Below are 17,329 nucleotides of genomic sequence, written 5' to 3'. Positions count from 1 at the left end.
TGGATCCTGAGCTCACCCGTAAGAAAACAGATGACAGAGCGATACAAGAGTCCATCAATGATGGTGAGACGACTGAACTCAGTCCAAAGTTTTCTTAAGCAATGAAAGGCTCCTTTTATCTGTCCCCTTGCCGGTATTTGCAAAAGCTCCACCCATCTCAATACCCTTCTGATGTCAGGATCGGCCTGCTGCAAAGCCCTAATGTCAGATGTGGTGAAAGACAGGGATTTTAAAGCAAGCATGCAATCAGAAATGTCCGTTGAGTTTGCCATAGTCACTCCCTTAGGAGGATCAACACTATCAGAGGAACATGGAAAGTAAGTACATTGTTGATTTGAACTCACCACATTAACTTTCACCACCCCTTCGCCACCAGATTCAACTGCACCCCAGTCGAGTGTTACAGGGCGCGGGGAAAGGGCGTCTGCATTCTTATGCTGATTCCCCTCCTTGTGCACGGTGACCCAATTCAGTGGATCAAGCTCCATAATCCATCTCCCTCTTCTTCCTGTCGGATCATCTTCAATAGACATACACCGCAGAGGTAACAGGGGTCGGTGGTCTGTGATAATAGTGAAAGAAGCAAGTCCGATGTAGTGTCGGAACTCTCTCACAGCCCACACAATGGCCCACAGCTCCCGATCAAAAGTAGACCAACGCCTCTGTGTGCCATTCAATGCCCGGCTGGCATATGCGACCACATGTTCGATGCCGTCCCTATCCTGGGCCAGCACTGCACCGACGGCCACGGGCTGCAGTCCCTTTCGAGAAATAACATGCCCAGAAAAACAACATGATCTCTGGCAAGGTGGCATTTCTTTGGGTTCAGTCTCAATCCGGCAGACTAAATTCTTGAAAACACTTCCATTAGGCTAGACAGGTGTTCCTTGAATATTTGCTGTAAATTAGCAGCCCCCTCAGGACCAGCTCCATCAGACGTTGGAACGTTGCAGGGGAATTAGAGAGACCCATTGGCATGGATCGCCACTGATAGAGCCCCTGTCCCGTCGTGAATGCCGTCTTTTCTCTATCGTCTTTGGCGACTTCCACCTGCCAGTAGCCGTTAGAAAAATCCAGTGTGCTGAATGCATCCAGAGTATTGTCCACGCGGGGTAGGGGGTGAGAATCTTTCACAGTAACACTGTTCAAGCGTCTATAATCGATACAAAATCGCCACACGCCACATTTATTTTTCACCAAGACCACTGGCGATGCCCAAGGGCTGCAGCTCTCCTCAATGACACCCTCTTCTTGCAGACTAGCCACTTGTCTCTCTATTTCAGCACGTTTTTCAGAAGACACCCGATACGCGCGTTGCTTGATAGGAGTCTGCTCTCCAGTTCTGATCTTTAGATATCTTTGTATTCCAGAAGCAATGCTGACAGTTCTGCTTTTTCAGTTTCTAAAACAGGTGAGTTTTCCAATGATACAGGGGGGGCGACTCCCGATGCAGTTGTTGCAGCTACATCAACTGGGGCATGAAGCAGCTGAATGCCAGTGTCATCCAAAGAATAAAACTCCCCCAGGTGCAAAACTTCTTTCAGTGAAATGTGCTGTCCAGTAGGGTTCAAGACCCGAGCTTTTGTCAGTCCATCGTGAACAGTGGTTACTTTGTGAGCCACCACAAAGCTGGAAGAATCTGCCACATTAGGTTCCAAATAGCCATGAAAGTCGGTAGACCACTGAGTCACATAAGGGGAGGATACCCTAACTGGCACAACTGACTCACTGAGGGGCGGTAAGGTCATTGTGGTCGCCAGGGACACATTGCAGCAAAGTGGAACAAAGTCTTTGTTAGTGAGCAGAGGAACTGAGATCTCCCATAGTTGTAACTTAGCTCAGCTGAGTTCTAACGATGCGTGATTTTTCAACAGGAAGTCCCACCCCAACAAAAAAGACTGTGTGGTTTCTCTCAACACATGAAAAACATGCTGCCATGATTCAGTCCCGAGCTGAAATGTTATTGTCATGGTGCCCAGCGTATACAGAATCTGTCCATTCACGGCTCGAGCCGCCACATAATCCTTTTTCAGAGGGCGAATGCGAAGTGCTGGAATTGACATGCGAAAATCTGCACGAACACTGTGAGCAGCATTAACAGCCATATAATCAGTCTTTATCGACTCTCTAGCATTTTCGCACCGACCTGCAATTATGACGGCTTCCTCTAAATCCGTAGCTCCTTGTTCCTGACATTTGGTTCTGAGAACCGGGTCTAGACCAGCCAAGAAACGACGAAAATATTCTTCCTTTTGAGCATTGGACTCAGTATTCCAAAATAAGAACACTCAAATAAAATCTGTTACAACAGTAAAACAAACCTCTGTTTCTAATTCCAAACAGTCACTTCTTTTAAATTTGCGCTGTGCTGCTTCAGTGAAGATATAAGTGAGAAAAAATGAAACAGAACGTGCATGTGAATGAAAGTCAGAGTGTCACAGAGACTGTCACTGAGAATGCATTCTCACAAATAAATGTTCTAACCTGTTACAATATTAAGACGAATGCCATAAATCCAATTTATAATAATTGTTTAATAAGTGTGCACGTCTGGTATGTACATGCTCTTCTCCAGCGTGTGTATTCTCTGTTCTGCAAAGAGCCCCTTTCTGCAGCTCAGTGGTCAGAGCAGGCGGTACCAATGCCAAGGTCACGGGTTTGATCCCAGAGGGTTACACACAGTCAGAAACAAATGTACAATACAATGCAATGTAAGTCGCTTTGGATAAAAGCAGCTGCCAAATGCGTAAATGTAAGATCATGATAATGTTAATTCATCATTCAATACATATCTGCTTTAAATCTTGATGTGTTGAAGTTTTTGGTTATTTATGTCTAATTTACTTCAGGCGGATCTTAAAACATTATCACCACATTCCAACAACGTCCAATGTCACCATATCACAATAAATGTGGGAATCACAAGTATACTTTGCTGAAACGAATATGGTCCACCCCAGATACATCCTCACAACAAAACCGTTAACTGGGTTATAGCTTATCTAACTTGTTTTATGGTAGTTTCCTCAACACTTGTCCTCTCGTAAACCACATTTACATTCAGTCATTTAGCAGACGCTTTCATCCAAATAGTTCAATAAGCAATAAGTGATATGTCATACAAGAGCAATAATACAATAGGTGCTAATACAAAGATACTACAAAGATACACATACAAGAGAGATGGTTAGTTTTTTTACATAGGTCAACAGCAGTTGGTGCTAATCTTGCTTTGTAAAGAAAAATAAATAAATAAATGAATTTCTATATTTTAGTATAGCTAATATGTGACCAGGGAGAACAAAACCAGTCTTATGGGTACATTTTTGGATTGTGGAGAGTAAATGAACCCAAAAGCAGAAGTGTTAAGCTTTACATAGAGACCAAACTAGAGTGGGTGATTCCCAAAGAGCAGGCAGCAGCTAGTAAAGTTTGTAGGCATGTTTCTGACCATTTTTGTTTAAAAATGTTCTACATCCACTCAGAAAAAAACGATTTTATATATTTACTTTAGAAAAGTAAAAAAAATTCTTCATGGAACATGATCTTTGCCTACTATCCTAAAGATTTTGGCATAAAATTAAAATGTGCACAATGTTCTGTTGGCTTTTGGCACAAATATTCCTGTGGTTCTAAACACTGGTTTTGTGGTCCAGGGTCAGATATACAGTATATTCTCACATCACATTGACTCAAATAATAATACTTCAGTCAGAAAAAAGAATCCCATTGTTTCATTTACATTTACATTTTACATTTATTCATTTTGGCAGAGGCTTTTATCCAAAGCGACTTACAAGTAGTTTTATACAGTGGCACATTAGTGCAGAGCAATCAGGGGTAAGGTGTCTTGCTCAAGGGCCCTTCAGTCATGACCTGCTGGCACTGAGATTAGAACCAGCAACCTTCTGATCACAAGCGCAACGCTCTAACCACCAGGCCACAGCTGACAGGTCACAGCTTTTGTTGTTGTCCAGAGAGTATCTTGTCAGGATGAGGGAGTGTGTTCAACATCACAACACAGCTGTATGTTCCAGCATCTTCTATCCGGACGTTACTGAGGGTGAATGTTGTCATTGTGTCTGTTGTATCCCAAGTATTCACTTGAATATTCTTTAAGTGAAAGACCAAGATCATCTTCCTGGGCTGGATTATGTTTAAAGGGTTTGATGTTGAACAGTTCAACTCGGCATCACTTCCCTCTGACACTTCAGCCTTAAACAGACGTATCTCAGCAGGAAAAAAAACGACTCTGGGTAAACATTGTTTTTCAACTCAATAATACAAAACAATTCTAGAATAAAAACTATGGCACATTTGTCTGGCAGATTTAACAGTAGCACACACAGTATTCAAATAATCGTGTCATGACGGCAACAAACTTCATATTGTACTTTTCTATCACATCTCACCTGTGACATGAATGAAGATGTAATTCTCACCATATCCCGTCACTTGAGTGTTTTTCAAAGGTTCTTTTGAGAAAACACAGCTGTAATTGCCTGAGTTATTCAGTTCTATACCGTTGATTATAAAGGTGACGTCTTCTTCATATGATTGTTTTTTCATCTCTTTAGCTTTAGCGTTGTGACACAGATATAAATAAACTCTCTTTACTGTAAAGGCAAATGTGCTGCAGGTAACCTGTAGGCTGCCACCTTCTGCTACCTCTCTGTTAACACTGTAAATCTTTGCACGATGGATGTTTTGACCTGTACAAAGAAAAGATTCCTTCAAAAGCTGCGGGTGACCTCATTTACAGTTTGAAGAAAAACACAACAGTACAAATACTACAATAATTGAATGTAGCATTTGAACATAGCCTACCTTGAGTCTGAAGGAGCAGCTTGACTAAGACCACTGAAAGTGTTCATATAATCATCAGTATCGATTACAAATGACGTGCTTATGCTTATTGTAATCTAGCCGTTTCAGTAATACTTACATGTGAGCAGAAGCAAGCCAGTCATGTTCTTTCTGAGGATGGTTTTGTTTCGCTGTCACTTCACACATTCAGTTTCTAAGGACTGTTGAGAAAGAGGCAGTGCTCATACACTGAAGTGAACTGTTATGAAGGCGTGAACACACACACTTCAGTCTATTGTAACACTTCACGTGAATTCGCATTTATTCTTATTTTCCTCTTGGGGTGTCTTTTTAATAACTTTATTTATGGCATTTTTTCCTTGAACATAACAGAACCATTGAAAGACACAATGGAAGACAACATTTATTATTTACAATGTATTTGATAAAAAAAATATATATATAATAAATAAAAATAGCAGCAGGGACAAACAACAGTTGACCATATACAGTATGTAAACCAAAGGAGTAGAGGGCTTTAGCCCACTATATACCTTAGATGACAATTCCGTCCTCTTTTCATGTTGCTCACTGATATATCTTGAGTGGGTCAGTTTAACTGCTTTAAAACGGGTTGATGTCATTGAAGTAATCTATAAAAGGTTGTCATATGCAATGACATTTTTCTTCTTTGTCTTTCAGAGAGAATTTTCTCTAGCACTAAATGTTTCATTATATTTTATAATAGCACTTTGAAGAGAACCCTCTTGCCAAGCAAAAAACTTTCGGTTCTTGAGTGTGTGTGAGACTACTGGATTGACTATTAAACCAGGACGTACGGTGGGCAGGGGTGAGAATAACAGGGCAGAAAGTAAGGAAGGGTAACAGCATGTTTGTTTTATGCTTACCCACAGTTGGGTTGTTTTTGTAACCAGTAAGCCATCGTCTTTATATTACTCGCCCAGTAATAAATCTGAACGTTTGGAAGTCCCATTCTTTCTTTCAATTTAGGTCTTTGAAAAAATTCCTTCCAATAATTTGGAAAAAGATAATTTATACAGATCTGTAAATATCTTAGTGACATTGATCCCCAAGTATTTCAACTGGGTTGACGTTTTAAAGGGTAGTGTTTCAAAAGCTTGTTGTTCAACTAAACATCTGGCAGACGTCTATTTGATGTCTGCATTACATTGTTTGCTCATCTGCAATACGCCTCTTAGACGTCTGCTGACAGATGTCACATAGACCTCAAGAAGACGTCTGTAAGATGTGTATGATTTAGAATGGATGTACTCTTCCTGAGATGTTCAGCAGATGTTTTTACAGAGCAGAGGTTTTCCAGATCTCCAGATCTTTAGCAGATGTCTTACAGATGTACCTGAGTCAGGCCATTTTGTACAGTCAAGTCAAGTCAGCTTTATTTATATAGCCCTTTTTACAATTTTCATTGTTACAAAGCAGCAGTACAAGAAAATATTGACTATAAGTAAAACATAAAAGGTTATGGAAGTCAAAACACAGGTCAAATATCAGACACACTATAAATTCCTATATGCAGTGTTAATTAAATAAGACTATCAAATTCTAGCAGCCCCCCCGGCCAGGCAAACAGTGCAAAACAGTACCAGGCCTGACCAGGGGATTCCAGTTCCCCTCTGGCAAAAGCTGCTGCCTCTGCACAAGCTCGACAGTGCGCGCACAACAAGGCAAAATAAAAAAAAGTTAGATTTAAAATTATCATTAATAATCTAATAGCGGCTGAAGTTTTGTAGAGTCGCCACGTCCTTCGTCCAGCTTGTGAATAATGTTCTGGTGTGAGCTGTATATGTATGAATATAAAGTGCATGTATTTCAAATATATGTGCTCATGCCTGCGGTTCTTATCTGCCTCTGGAGGCATTGACTTTGGATATCATATATTTTCTAATATTTTCCTTATATGTCCTTATAAGACACGAGTCTGTTCTACATTCATGGATTTAGCTTTCACTATTCTTAACTTTGTATACTGTGCTAGGCTTTAATGGACTAGTTTGATGCACTTATGTATTTAGTTGCCCATGTTGTTATAATTGTCTCCAATGTTTCCTCATCTGTAAGTGGCTTTGGATAAAAGCGTCTGCTAAATGACTAAATGTAAATGTAAAAAATGAATGGTTTGGTAAGATGATTCAACAGTCGGTCTGATTTTGTGTCATTATTGCTGGATTAACCAGTTCAATGATTTATTTTGACATTGATTTGGTCAGAACATCAGTCCATACTATTGTCCTTCTGATATTTTCTGCTTCAACACCCATTTATACACTATTGTAAAACACACACACACACACACACATATTCCCCGACACCACTGCTGATTTCCCCCCATTAAAGACAGGAATGATTATTCTGGTTGAGTAGCCTCTATGAAGATTCTCTAATAGATTGTCTACTAATATCATTATGTATAAAGTATATAGATATTATGTATAAAAATAGAATTATGCAATAATCATTAGCATTGATTATTTTAGTTTCCACCCAACAGCCATTTTTGTAGAAAGTTTGATATATAGATATATGCGTGATAACAGAATTTAACAAACAACAGGATGAGCTGCTGTGACAAGTAGCTGCTTGCAAGATGTATCACTGTATAATAAAAAGCCGGTGTTGAACTGAGCAGTATTTACCGATCTCATTTTCAACCCATTGACTCTTCAAACAAAGGAAGCGAAGGAAACATCTATAATAGGATACAATTTGATTTCCTCATCACCTCTAAAAAGTTAGTTTGAAGTCTAATGAAAGAGTTTGGTTGGATTTGTCTGAAGTCTTTGAGCAGTGATGTCACAATAGAAGCACTGCGGGAAGTGATGGAAGCAAGCAAAAGACAGCAGAGAAGCAGGGAATGGGGACCCAGCCCCCTTTAATATATTCAAGCCTATTGTGTGGGGTCAAAGCAGTGTGCTGAAATGGGACAAATGCCGGGAGAAAGACGAGAAAGGGGGTGTAGAGGAGAAAGAAGACAAGAAGAGAAACACATTCACCAGTGGATTCGTGATGTACTTGGGACATTCATGTTCATTTTCACTTCAGCAGGTAGCAAACATGTTTTTCTTTCAGAGCCACAGGTGCATCTCCGGAAATATTCACAATCACCACACGTGTTATTTAAACCTGTGTTAGTTAAAAGGCTGCACGTTATGTGGTGAAGAGACGACATCTCTCTGCCTGTGGGTTAAAACCACACCAGACGCTCAATGCAGACTGGCAAATCGAGAACATGTACCTGTCAAATAAAAAACACACATGCTGAGAAAAGCTCAACTGAAAGCAGAAAAGGAAATCATTCAAAGAGGTAAGAGAACTTTAATCTCTATTTCCTCATGCTAAATACAAATATGTGTAAAAGTGTTGTGAAGTGATAGAAATTGATGGAAACTTTAATCGATGGTTGGAAACATGAAGCAGGTGAATCAAGCCACACCCAAATCTGTCATGTAATAACAAAAGCGTAATAAGTCTAGTTTTGTTTTCTGGATATCTGTAGTGATTTTCGTACTGTAGCTTTATTCAACTGCTTTATGCAAACAAGCAAAGAGTTCAAGAGTTTATCAAATATATCAAAGTGTGTGTTTGTTGTACGGGCTCACCACATCGTCTCATACCTCTGCATGTGTGATGTGTTTCTCTCTCTGAGCAGTCCAGCTGTTTGGATCAGTGATGTGTCAACGTGTCAACATCAGGGCCATGACCCAACTGTGTGCCCTGCTCTTTGTGCCAATATGTCAAGCCTTTCTGCCCAACTTCTGGTCTCGTGTACTGACGTTATCCTGGGACTCATCCACACATCAGTACATGACCGAACAGGCTATACTTAACATCACCATTGAAACCTTAAGCACAATCATGGAACAAGCACAGGGCGGAGATAAAGAAGAGCTGGTGGGTATTATGGTCGCACATTGAGTAAAGTATTGTGTGTTTTGACATTTACTGTTCATTTACATTGATGCATTTATCAGACACTTTTTAACCAAAGCGACAGACATTGCATTGCATTGCATTGCACTATACCTTTGTTTTCAATCCCCTGGGATCGAGCCCACGACCTCGTGTTGCTGGCGTCCTGCTCTAACCACTGAGACACCGGAAAGCTATGTCTGGCCGCAGAGTGCTGACCAGCAGAGTCTTCCTGGTTAGGTGACATGATACATTTCGTGATAAAGGCCAAGACAGTCTATCAATACTCTTCTGTCAGCAGCTTTAAATAAAAGCAACTGCCCACAGCGTACATGTAACCCTAACCAGGAAGACTCAGCAGCCGGCTTCATCTGCAATTATAACAAGCTATGAAGTACAACTCAAGCTGCTCCTTGCATGAATGTCCTGTTTATCGATGAACAGCGAGATATTTTTTCATTCACCGGTTGTGTCGTAGCATACCGGGCTTGGTCGGGGATTTTGGCACGCTGTGGGCGAGGTAGCAAGTGCCAACGCTGCCATGGACTTTCTGAGCTCCACGCGCTCTGATCCCATCTATCACTTTGACTCGGAGCGGGTGGAAGGAGCCACAGAGATGCTGCGTGACTTCTGGAGACAGACGCTACTGCTGACCAAATCTAAAGAGTACCAGGGAGCCAGACGAAGCCTGGGCCAGCTCTTCCACTCACTACAGGTACAACAACTACCACCCATTGACATTTATGTGATAGGAATGCATGGATTCTATATCATTACATAAAGTAAGTATACTGTTTTTAATATTCCAAAGTTAGCGAACACACAAATACAGTGCCAAATGTGTGTGTGCAGGACTTCTACAGTCATAGTAACTGGGTGGAGATGGGCAAGCGAGACATTTACCTCCACCTTCTTCATCCTGAAGAGTCTGCGGTACCTGTGGCCTCTGGTGAGTCTCTCCAACAGCACATCACACACCCATCGGATTCTTTCTTTTAGTTTGGGTAGGTCTTATAGTACACTCATCAAAATAAAGGTGCTTAAAAGGTTCTTCACAATTATGCAATAGAAAAAACATCCCTATCTTACTTTTGTATAACCTGAAGAACTCCAAAGGTTCTTGGGATACTTAAGGGTACTTTATGGAACCCTAACCCTATGGCATCGAAGAACCTTTTGAAGTCTTTTTTTAGTGTAGTTCATTAAGTGTCTTGTTTGTTGTTTTCAGAGGACATTCCTACCTGTGCAGCATGCTACAGGTTTAGTTGTTATAATAATCTTCTGGAAGAAATGATCCGGGGTGAGGCAGAGCCACGATTGACCACTGGCTATTTCAGCGACTTCCCGGCTAAACCTGCAGGTATACACAGTATAGCACATCACATTCTGTTCTGATGAAAAACTTCTGTATTAACAAATGCTGATAGCAAATGTAAACCTCACTGCACATTAAAATCAACGAAGAAGAACACTATCTAATGTGAACCTTGTCAACCCTATTTATTGTAAATGACCACATTCTCTTCACCATTTTCTTCTGACAACAATAAAAAGTGTAGAAGATGTTTGCCATTAAATATCAAAATATAAAATATCTTTTCAATATATGCATTTTAATTTGTTTCATGTATAAATGGTTTAAATGTTTTTGTCTTGTAAAAAATAAATTGTCTTGACCTTGGGGTGATTTGGAGTGACATGTCAATTTAGATGGCTTTTTAATGATTAAATGCAAATGAGATCACACAGAATATTTTGTGAAAAATATAAGGAAAGGAAATGAGTTGTTGGTTGTTTAAAGGCAAGTGTAGCCACGGTGGGATTCTGGACAGCAGTCGTCACCACGGAGCTGAAGGGGGAATCAACAAAGACAGCACATCTCCTCTGTTCTCCCCTCATCACTACCTCCATAAAGAGGCAGCTCATCTGGCTGCCACGGCAACACTCAGAGTGCTGCAAGACCTCAGAGAAGAGGTGGGACCCAAAAGCTTCCTCAGGTCAGAGGTCAATTTTGTTTTGCTCTATAGCAACAGCTTACAGCCATGTGAAAAGGAGGAATTTGAGTTTTACTTTGAGAAGAGAAGGGAGGAGGGTGGAGAGAGGGGAACCCATGTTGTCTGCTTTTAATACCGCAACGCTTGGTCTCCATCGTGCTTAAGCACTTAAAGAACACATAAAATTAATGAATGTGTTCAGATTCTTGTGAACATCCTAAAAACAGCCAATTTCCTTTAGTTAACCGCAACCAAAAGTTGTGACATGTTGGTTTATTTTTGCTAAATCACAAGAGAAAAAAACTTGTTTGTCTACTTTTACAAGGATAAAGCATCAGCCAAAGTGATGTCCAGCTTTGGAAAATTTTTACTCAGGCGCCATTTTTCAAACTTGATTTAGTGTGTAATGTTTCTGTTAGAGCATAAACAGAATTCACTTTTCACGGCCCTTTACTTCCCGGGAACATGATGTCACTATTCCGAGTGCTTTTAATAACCTCCGCCCACAGGAATACACCAAACAAGGGGCGGGGCCTTGCTTAGAGAAAAGGAGGAGCCGCTAGAGCAGTGTTTGGTTCTCAGAGATTGTAAATATTTGACTGAGCTACACACTAAACTACTTTCACTTTCATCTCAGTCCTACAGCTGATGATAAGAATTCAGACACACATTCAGATAACCAAATAACAGCTTCCATGACTTTAACATCGGCTGTGAAAGCTGTTCTGTGTAACACACGGATATTGTGTGTGTGTGTGTGTGTGTGTGTGTGTCTCTATAACACTTCTATGAAACATCCTCTGAAGTCCTGATTGCAAATGTCTCCGGGTCAATCGGCTTGTTTTATTATCCAACTCGGGTCCAATATAATAAGGCAAAACTAACGCTGCTGTTATTAGTGTTAATTAATATAACCTGTCTGACGCCATTCAGTCCGGTGTCATTTCCTTCGCCATAGTAGGAAAAACATTCTCTACCAAAGATTGAGGTTTTCACATGCATCAGACCTCCGTTACACATCCATCGAACTGATGAAGTGAAGCTGACGCCATTGTAACTGTTTATTGCTAAAAGCCAAAGCTTATCAATACACATGTACTGAGAGGGGGACCGACCAATCACAACAGCCTGAGAAGAGGAAGCTCGCTGATTTGGTCTTCAGACACACACACATAACCCTAAGCAGGGAACCCATCACGACAGACCAGGTCAGCTTTACCAATCAGAGTGTTTCGGAAGGACTTTATACAAACCAGAAAAAGCTGATTGTTTTTATGAGAAGAGGGACAGCAATGAACAATAGACTTGAAATATGTGAAATACAAAGCGTTTTTTGAAACTAGAAACATAAACATCCATTGTTAACGCCTAAAACATAATCAAAGCTTCGAAACAGCCAAAGATTAGCCACTTTAAATCACATATGTTGGGGCATTAAAAACAAATGTTGTACAAATATCCAGACATCTCTTAGCCTCTGCTGTGTACAGATAATCCCAAAAATGTATAAACAAAAACAAAATCTGTACTAGGCTTGAATAATTGTGTAGGTTTCCTCAACTATGGGCGGTATGTTTGATGTATTGTGTTGGATCTGTAGTCTTTTCAGTGTCCAGCAGCCCCCAGCACTGGTCTTCGTCATGGACACCACCGGCAGTATGTTTGAAGAGATCACGGCCGCCCGTCTCCGTGCGTTCTCCATCATACAGGCCCGTGAAAGGAGCCGCAGAACCAGTCTGCCCGGAACCTTCATTCTGGTGCCCTTCCATGACCCCGGTTAGATTGACCACCTTACCCTGCATTTTAATGGAAGGAAAGAAGAAGAGAACAACTCTAGACTTTTAAATACGCCTTTACAACTGGATCCTCAATGAACCTTGTCTGATCCTGATTTCATTGTTAACATTTTCTAAAAAAGCAAAAATGGTTCAATGAATGTTATATTTTAGATTTTGGACCAGTGAAGGAGACAGATAACCCTGACGAGTTCATGCAGTACATGGAGAATCTAATGGCTCTCAGTGGGGGAGATGAACCAGAGATGTGTCTCTCTGCTCTTCAGGTAACTATGATAGATATTCATTGTGTTGCAGGGTAGAGGGTAGAAGTGAGGAAGAAGTGGACTTTTTAAGTTTGGACAATTTTAGGGTTTCAATCTCTAGGGCACAGTTACACAGTTAACTCTAAGTGTGCGTGTGCGTTTTGTCAGCTGGCTCTTACCCATAGCCCTCCGCTGTCCGAGGTTTTCGTATTCACAGATGCTTCCCCTAAAGATCATCACCTGCAGAGTGCAGTTCAGTCTCTCATACTGGAGAAGCAGATAAAGGTAACACACAATCCATTCATACCCACACAGGCATGTTTTACTAAAAACTGTGCTGTTGTTTATTTTTGTGTGGAGAATCCCTTTAATATCCTGTTCTGTTTCACCTGAAATTCCTTATTGATACTTCGATCATAAAGAAATAAGAAAGAATTGCTTCTTAAAAAACGGCTCTACTATGGCATCAGTGTACTCTAAAACTGACAATTGATGTCTCCTTCCTTTGATTTAATGCATTGTTATCTCTCAACTAGGTGAACTTTCTGCTTACTGAGGATCCAAGTCTCACATCAAGAGGGAGATTGTGGAGAAAGAGAAGAGGAAGCCTATCCCCAGATAGATTCTCTCTGTATTCTTCTCTGTCATCTGTGTCTGGGGGAATGACCATCTTTACAACAAACAAAGACATCCACAAAGTGTCAGCTATTGTAGAAGACACTACCACCTCCAGTAAGGTGCAGTAAATCCAACAAGATGTCCAGTAGACGAAAGCCTCGGTCAAGAAAGAAATATATATATATATATATATATATATATATATATATATATATTTCACTCACAGTCATCATTGCGGTCATAAAATCATAAATTAAATATGAATTTTTCTTATGAATAGGTGACTTTGCTTCACGTAGAGAGCGAGATGGATTCATTCAATTCCTTTCAAGTGGATGGAGCTGTGGAGAATGTGAAGCTGCACATCACTGGTCAGATTAAACACTGTGAGCTTATCAGCCCTTCAGGTACAAACACTTGCTCAAAGACATCTTGACTGTATCAGCCCGTCGACCTTGACATCACCTTCCAGCTTGGCTATACTGTGTAATGTGATGTCATGTTCATGGGTTTGATTGTCTCACTGTAAGGTTCTCGTCAGTTTCTTCCTGGATCTGATGGTCCGCTGGCAGAGCTGTATTCATCACAGGGTCTAAGCAGAATATGCCTACTCCCGCCACTGGAAACAGGTGTATGGCAGCTTGCGATGAGAGCCATTGGACCAGTTACCTTTAACGTTCAAGGTAAAGATGCTGGCCAACCAGACAGTCTTTACCTAACTAAACTTGCGTCTGTCACTAAAACATTAGTCATGTTTGCACCAAAACGATCCTAAACCAGGATCAGGGTTGTCAACCTATAATGTTGCTGTGTGTGAAAGTAATCAGTCTGAAAAGTTCTAAAGCCGAACGTAAAAAAAAAAATAGAGTTTCCCTTGGAAAAAAGGAGTCGACTCTGATTCACTCGAACAAGTCGTCTGTCGTTCTCATTTCAGTTCCAGGTCAGATTTTCCGTACTCCATGTAATGCCTGCCTACGTTCCATTTGTGACACTGCACGCAGTAGACCAATCACAGCAGACTAGGCCATCTGACCAATCAGATCAGAGTAGGCTGTCAGAAAGGAGGGGATTAGATGGATGAATCGCCCAACGAATCATTTGAGAGTCAGTCAAGAAGTTAATTAATAATAACTGCCTATTACTAGAAACTTTTTACACCATTTATGAATGTAAACCTGCTATTGGACACTCCATAAACCAAAGTAGGACCTTAAATATTTACTCTTTAAAGAGTCTTTCAGCCTTAATACTGAATGCTCAAAATTCTATCGTACATCTGCAATCTGTCACTGGTTTTGGCTAAAAAGAAACAAAAATAATTTATTGAACAAGTACATGACTGTACAATCATAACAACGACTTATAAATTCAACGTTTCATGTTGCATGTTATTGGAAGTGTTCCTGGTTCCGGTTGATCTAACTAGTGCACTAGTTTTTTTCTGTGGAATAAGGCTACTTTTAAAATGTAGTTGATATTCCCAAAAAGCGGACACATCTACATGCCTGCAGCACTCGAATGCGGCATTAAGTTATATATATCTGTGCAGAATCGCCAAGTGAAGTGGTTATTGTGAATAACGTAAAGCTATTGAACAATCCGAATCATGGACCGAAACTAACCATTTTACAAAAAGTAGATGATTGCAGATTTAAGCAAAAGCAGCAATGTTGCAGATTAACAGGCGTGCCTCAGATTCTCTTCAATTGTGTTTTCTAGGTGACAGCAGCTTGGACTTCTTGTACTATTTTGCAAAAGAGGCCAATGAGACACATCCAGGACTGAGGAAAGTAGAGGGCAGTCCTATAGCAGGTCTGTCTGATGCCTTTCTGCAGATTCATTCACAGATTTAACGTTGAGAAATACTTGAATATCTAAACACACATTTCTTCACAGGCACTGCAGTGTTTCTAGTGGTTTCGGTGACAGGCCTCTCGCCTAATGAGGACACCTTATTCAGTCATGTGACCCTATTGGGGCCCAATGGCGAGAGTTTACGGAAGGTGTTGCTGAACTCCTCATCATCTTACTGGTCTGAAGAGGAGCTGGTGGGTCACATGGACTCAGTACCCAGAATGCCGTTCAGTTTACGTCTAACTGGAAAGGATGGAAGGGGAAACCTCCTGGAAAGAGTTTCTTCTGAGCTGATTCAACCGACACACGTGCAGATACAGGTACAAATGCAGAACATTCACAGAATAATGGTCTGATAAAATATGCTCAATGAAAAAGTTGCCCTCGTCCTCAGGTCCACTCTGCTCCACACCTTCTGCCAGGTCACAGCTCTACTGTGATGTTTGAGATATTTAATCACGGCCCCAACCGTCACTTCATTCCTTCAGCAGAAGATGACCATGGGTACCTCTCCCACACCGAGCAACTCAGGTGATGATGCAGTAGTATAATCACTCTGGCCCATAAATATTACTTTCTGTCAGCCAATGACTAAACAAGTGGTAAGTTAAACATGTTCCTGATCAACAGAAATAAGTTGTTTATTCCTGAGAGAAGCTCTGTGAAGAGGGAGATTGAACTATATACACCTCACAATGCTGAAACGAAACGATCCATCACTCTGACGCTGACTGTGCATGCTGAAGATTCGCCAGACTCAAACTATGCTGTAGTGTATATGACCGTCATACCCAAGGTGACGTTTACATGATTATTACATCGTGTTCAAATTTTAATGGTGAACAAGCAGTAGCTTATTGTATGGTTTGAGGAAACATGAAATATAACCCAGTTCTAGGGACTACTTTTACGTTTTCAAGAAATGTGTTCTGTGAAGTCTTTGAATGACATGAACTTAATGATGAAATGATTGTTACGCCCTGTCTACACCAGATGCGAGCGACTTGATGTGACGCAACAAATGCCTTTTTCTTAACTGGTTTGATTGTGGACAAAATTATGATTCTATTGCATTCTGTCATGTTGCATTGCACCACATAGCAACCGGTGTTGACAGGGTGTAAGTAATGACGGTATTAATTGTTTGCTGATCTTTTTCATTGCCAATTGCTTAAATTGGAAAAATCTCCTGTCTGACCCATATCCAGGTAACAACATGAACAGGTAAATCATGTCTCATTTTTTAACAAGAAACCAGAGTCTGTATTTCCTTCACAGGAACGAGACACAAGCCCTCCTGCATGTTCTGCCCTGCGTATGGAGTCTGCCTGTCCCGCCGTCTGCTCTCAAGGCAGCTGGAAAGTTTCCCTCATGGCCCGAGACAGAGGTCATTCTGGACTTGCATCTGTACAGCTGGCACAAGGTGGAGGTATCCTCACCCTGTCTCAAGTGACTTCGGAAAGAAACAGAAACCATTCCCCCCTTCATGAGGAAACCACAGGAGTTAGTCATCTCAAGTTTAACAAGAGTCAGCCTTTCGAAACTGGACCAAAATCTCAAAGACGTATTCAGTTAGTAAATGGAGAAGCACCTATACAAATCAGTGAATGGTCTGAGGGGAAGCCCATCATGATGTTTTACTCCTCAGGATGCTGTGCTCCTCAGGCAGAGCTGGTGTTGTGGGACAGAGCAGGAAATATGCGACATTGCCATCTCATAGCCAGCCAACAGAGGGCGCTAAGAGAAAAGAACAATGCACACAGCGAGAGGTCTCAACCGCTGTTAGTTCTCATATTATATCCTCACCTGATATTGAGTATTCTTCACATGCTTCAGCTACTGTAACAATATATATATTGTTATTACAACATTAGGTAACAAAAACTGTATCCAAAGCCACTGTAATGCTAATACAATCACTCAGGGCTGGTTTATTCTGTCACCTGCTAATATTTGTCTGATATTATCATAATGATGACCATAAGACTCTGTGGTTTCTAGAATTGATAACATACTGTAACAGAGTGGTGTGTGTAACCGATCTGTTATTCTACAACTACTGCAAATT

General features: G+C 40.9%; 1 protein-coding gene and 1 long non-coding RNA gene across 2 annotated transcripts; one reads left to right on the top strand and one right to left on the bottom strand.

Annotated features, from left to right (window-relative positions):
• Positions 1–2,515: 2,515 nt before the first annotated feature.
• On the bottom strand, positions 2,516–5,029 carry LOC306899258. Its single transcript, XR_013787178.1, has 3 exons — positions 4,946–5,029; positions 4,828–4,860; positions 2,516–4,712 (listed from the first exon to the last, which is right to left on the bottom strand). It is a non-coding gene; the product is annotated as an uncharacterized lncRNA (long non-coding RNA).
• Positions 5,030–8,069: 3,040 nt separating this feature from the next.
• vwa7 (von Willebrand factor A domain containing 7) lies at positions 8,070–17,329 on the top strand. Its single transcript, XM_079466416.1, has 17 exons — positions 8,070–8,149; positions 8,495–8,736; positions 9,233–9,469; positions 9,607–9,703; positions 9,983–10,114; positions 10,556–10,751; positions 12,349–12,524; positions 12,698–12,810; positions 12,958–13,074; positions 13,326–13,526; positions 13,688–13,814; positions 13,938–14,090; positions 15,127–15,219; positions 15,304–15,581; positions 15,656–15,792; positions 15,892–16,057; positions 16,540–17,329. The coding sequence occupies exons 1-17, from the start codon at positions 8,101–8,103 to the stop codon at positions 17,104–17,106; spliced, it is 3,081 nt and encodes a 1,026-aa protein (XP_079322542.1). The 5' UTR covers positions 8,070–8,100; the 3' UTR covers positions 17,107–17,329.

This window comes from Barbatula barbatula (assembly GCF_947034865.1).
Source record: "Barbatula barbatula genome assembly, chromosome: 10".
NCBI classification, from domain to species: domain Eukaryota; kingdom Metazoa; phylum Chordata; class Actinopteri; order Cypriniformes; family Nemacheilidae; genus Barbatula; species Barbatula barbatula.
This window is presented reverse-complemented; position numbering and strand designations above follow the sequence as displayed.

What these genes read in the sequence shown, in the direction of transcription:
- vwa7 (XM_079466416.1), top strand. Translation starts at nt 8,101, where the DNA reads ATGCTGAGAAAAGCTCAACTGAAAGCAGAAAAGGAAATCATTCAAAGA. An exon ending in TACTGGAGAAGCAGATAAAG is followed by an intron (nt 13,075 to 13,325) that starts GTAACACACAAT and finishes TCTCTCAACTAG; the next exon opens with GTGAACTTTCTGCTTACTGA. An exon ending in TCCCACACCGAGCAACTCAG is followed by an intron (nt 15,793 to 15,891) that starts GTGATGATGCAG and finishes CCTGATCAACAG; the next exon opens with AAATAAGTTGTTTATTCCTG.